General features: G+C 45.6%; 1 protein-coding gene across 1 annotated transcript; it reads right to left on the reverse strand.

The window, feature by feature from the left end:
• Positions 1 to 32: 32 nt before the first annotated feature.
• On the reverse strand, positions 33 to 3,500 carry LOC109464490 (zinc finger BED domain-containing protein 4-like). Its single transcript, XM_019761498.1, has 2 exons — positions 2,653 to 3,500; positions 33 to 2,130 (listed from the first exon to the last, which is right to left on the reverse strand). Exons 1-2 carry the CDS (start codon positions 2,846 to 2,848, stop codon positions 278 to 280), a joined length of 2,049 nt encoding a protein of 682 aa, XP_019617057.1. The 5' UTR covers positions 2,849 to 3,500; the 3' UTR covers positions 33 to 277.
• Positions 3,501 to 3,579: the final 79 nt, after the last annotated feature.

Genomic DNA, 3,579 nt, shown 5'->3' on the forward strand with positions numbered 1-3,579 from the left:
AATGGAGTTTTAACTCCGAGTTTTGACTGCTAATCTGCTCCTCTAACTTTTCAAAGTCAGCTTCATATTTGTAATAAACACAATGGAGTTTAACTCGAGTTTGACTGCTAATCTGCTCCTCTAACTTTTTAAAGTCAGCTTCATATTTGTAATAAACACAATGGAGTTTAACTTGAGTTTGACTGCTAATCTGCTCCTCTAACTTTTCAAAGTCAGCTTCATATTTATAAGAAGAAGGAACACAATCGGAATGACAATACTAGCACTACTAACAGTTTCACTTATGTGTTTTTTTTTCCAGGAAGATCAGGATGTTAACATTCTCCGGGTCTAGGCAGGCTCTCTCCGCACTTACTACATCTCCTGCAGTACTAAATACCCTCTCACTTGCCACGCTAGTTGCCTGTGCGATCAAGTACTGCCTGGCAAACTTAGCTAACAGGGGCAGTTCTTCCATTTTACCCTTCCAAAACTGACAGGGGTCACCAGCTTTTGGCAGATTGGGCATTTGCCTGTACTTTCCGAGCTCTTGGTGAGCTCGGACTGCTACTGGCGTAGGAGGCTGAACAGAGGTGATCTCGATATCGTCATTGAAAATTTCCTCCAGTAAGGTCTTTGGTGCCTTGGGTTCTTCCTTGACCTCTACCTTCAATGGCTTGATTGGCTTCATTTCATCCTTCACTCGCTGGACATCAGACTCTTGCTCTGGCTCTTGCTCTCTCTTGATGGAGGCACTTTGGACTGTTACCTTTTCACACAGTCTTGCCCAAACACTTTCTTCCTTCACTGTGCCCTTGAACCTAGGGTCCATTGCTGTGGCCTCCTGCAAGAAATCTAACTCCTCTTCATCCTTGTACCTCTTGTTCAGGTCTTCTAGGGCAGCAGCCTTCAGACGCTCGGTGAAAGCCTCCACCTCCTTAGACTTGTCGTCATCGCCTTCTTCTTCTCTTTCCTTGGATGACGAGCCTGGTTTGAAGTGCTCTGTCAGCATTTGTAACATGGGCAGCACCATGCCAGCTGTTGCCTTCTTCTCACTAGACATAACTTGCGTCATCTTTTGCAAAAGTCCAGCTACTTTGAGGTACGCGTCCAGCTTCCCAACTGTTGTGGTTTCCAGTTGCTGCACTTTCCTGAACTCTGGTTTCTGTTTGATTCTTGTATCAAGTGTAGCTGCAATAATTGCAGCATATTGTTCCATGAACCTTTGAATCATGAAGAAAGTGGAATTCCACCTGGTTTTGCAGTCAAGTACGAGACTGTTACATGGCACTTGTAGAGCTTGTTGCTTCTCCTTCAGGACGAGTTTGGCAATGTAGGATTTCCGGAAGTACGTGATTACCGGTCGGATTGTGCCCAGCAGAGATTGCAAACCTTTCACATTCAGCATTTTCTGAGCAGTGAGATTTAGTGTATGGGCAAAACAGCCAAGGGAGGTTGTCACACCAGCCTTGTTTGTGGCATACAACATAGCTCTTGCATTGTCCGTGGTCATTACGCGGACTCTTCCAGCAAGCTCGAAGTTTTCCAGGCATTCGTCAATTTCTGCAGTGATGTTGTTGCCTGTCTGTTGAACTTCACCCTTGATCGTCTGCAGGACCTTGCACTGCAATTCCCAGTCCTTAAGATAATGTACCGTTATAGTCATATAATGGTCTGCAACCCTGGATGTCCAACCGTCCCCAGTGAGCGCGACGTAGTCCACAGCAGACAAATCTTTCTTCAGTGCCTCTAACGCTGCATCATACATGGCTGGGACTAAGCGCTCACTTACGTCATGCCTGGTGGGTAACTGATAGGCAGGATTCATCTCATGAACCATCGCACGAAAGTACGGGTCTTCAACAGTGTGATAAGGACGCAATGATTTCACAATGTAGTGACAGACTTTAGCAGTAATCATACTCTTCTTGTACTCGGGCATCCTGGCCTGCCTAGCCAGGGTGAAAGGGGTTACTCGGACTGGGGTCACTGGGCTGGCACTGGCACTGGAAGAAGAGGCCACTGTGGCCAGAGAAGGTAGGGGAGGCAGAGGTAGGTTGTTGTCTGAAGAAACAGAAGTACTCGTAGTCGTAGTACTAGACACAGTCTCGCACACAGCTGTAGGACTTTGGGCTGGAGCAGCTGAAAGACCTGAAGTAAAAAGACGGAATGGGAATTTCAGTTACTACATGGATATGGTGTCACTTCAGTTGGAAGTCCATCAAACAAAAATGACCATACATAACTTGTTCGGTGGTGGGTTGCATAACAAATCCCCCCTCCCCCCTTTCAAGAACCTGGCACAGTAGTACAGCCCAATGACCTTGTGAGGTCATAGGTCTGGAACCTGTCTGACACTACTCACATGGGATTCCAACAACATGGTAGGAGGACAGTTGGAAATTCTAGATCTTATCAGCATTAACATTACATACACACATACATCAGCATTCAGCAACCATATTCTCCTTACATGAGGATGGGCAACAGTGCAACTGTGCAAGAATGGGAGATTATAATGAATGAATGACGAGTCCCTTTATTGCAAATTTTGCCACACTGGGCTAAGTACAGGTAAATAATTGAATGAATCTTTATTTGCATAGGGCATTACAAGCTACCTCTAACACAATTTTGTAGTAGCTATCAAATAAAAATAAAGAAGAAACTTACCCATGAACAACTTCTGCATGACCTTCCCTGCAGGATGGGGCTGGGTCTCAATGTTATGGTTTCTTCTCAGGTGCCGGGCAAGGTTTGTTGTACCACCTGACACCACAATAATATTGTTGCAGTGGTGGCACATCGCCTTGCCATCCGGCAGCTGCCTCATGTGACTCCAAACCTTGCTTTTCTTGCACTTTGGCATGGCTCAATACTGTACTCATTACCTCCCCTCTCCTCGTGTCTGTCTGTGAAATATGATGCGCTTGTTACTTGTAGCCAATCACATCGCGGGCGCAGCAGATGGTAAAGCGCCCTCTAGCGAGAATGTCAATAATTGCATCTCGCGAGATTTGGGGGGGGCGAGAAACCGCGAGACTTCACAATAGGATCCAAGATGGCCGCTTTGTTGTCGTCTTCGTCGATGTGAGCGCTAGAATTTCTGTGTTTAAGGCGGCATAAATGATTTCCAACTCGTACGAATGGATTGAATACATGTGCACAAGAAAGAAACGATGTTGTATATCTCATATTTTATTTGTTTGAGCAGTGAATGACGACGATTCTTCACATTTTGGAGCGAAAATTTACGTGAGTATATGGAGACATGTTTTGACGAGTTTGACGATCGGTACGAGCCTACGCGGTACTAACACCAACCTCGTGGCCCGCGAACTTTTTTTGTCGGCCTAATAGAAGCTGAACCCACAGTTACAGAAAGAGATAGACATGGATTTAGGCTAATCTAGTGTGATTCGGGGTTATTTTATTTACCTGCCATGGCCAGATTATCTAAAGATGTGTGTATTGTGTGTACAATCTACAGAAATGTACATCAGGTCCGGTCATCCGGTTTTCACGTTTCGGTTTTTTGGACTCGGTTCTTGAATGTTGTTCCGGTCCAAACCGGTCCGACTGAACCGGTACCCAGCCCTA

This window comes from Branchiostoma belcheri, unplaced genomic scaffold, assembly GCF_001625305.1.
Source record: "Branchiostoma belcheri isolate BF01 breed outbred unplaced genomic scaffold, Haploidv18h27 scaffold1390, whole genome shotgun sequence".
In the NCBI taxonomy this organism is placed as follows: domain Eukaryota; kingdom Metazoa; phylum Chordata; class Leptocardii; order Amphioxiformes; family Branchiostomatidae; genus Branchiostoma; species Branchiostoma belcheri.

Bases quoted from the DNA above. Each gene is read 5' to 3' on its own strand.
- LOC109464490 (XM_019761498.1), bottom strand. From the start codon at position 2,848: ATGCCAAAGTGCAAGAAAAGCAAGGTTTGGAGTCACATGAGGCAGCTG. The intron at 2,131-2,652 runs GTAAGTTTCTTC...TTTTTACTTCAG, and splicing joins CATGCAGAAGTTGTTCATGG to GTCTTTCAGCTGCTCCAGCC.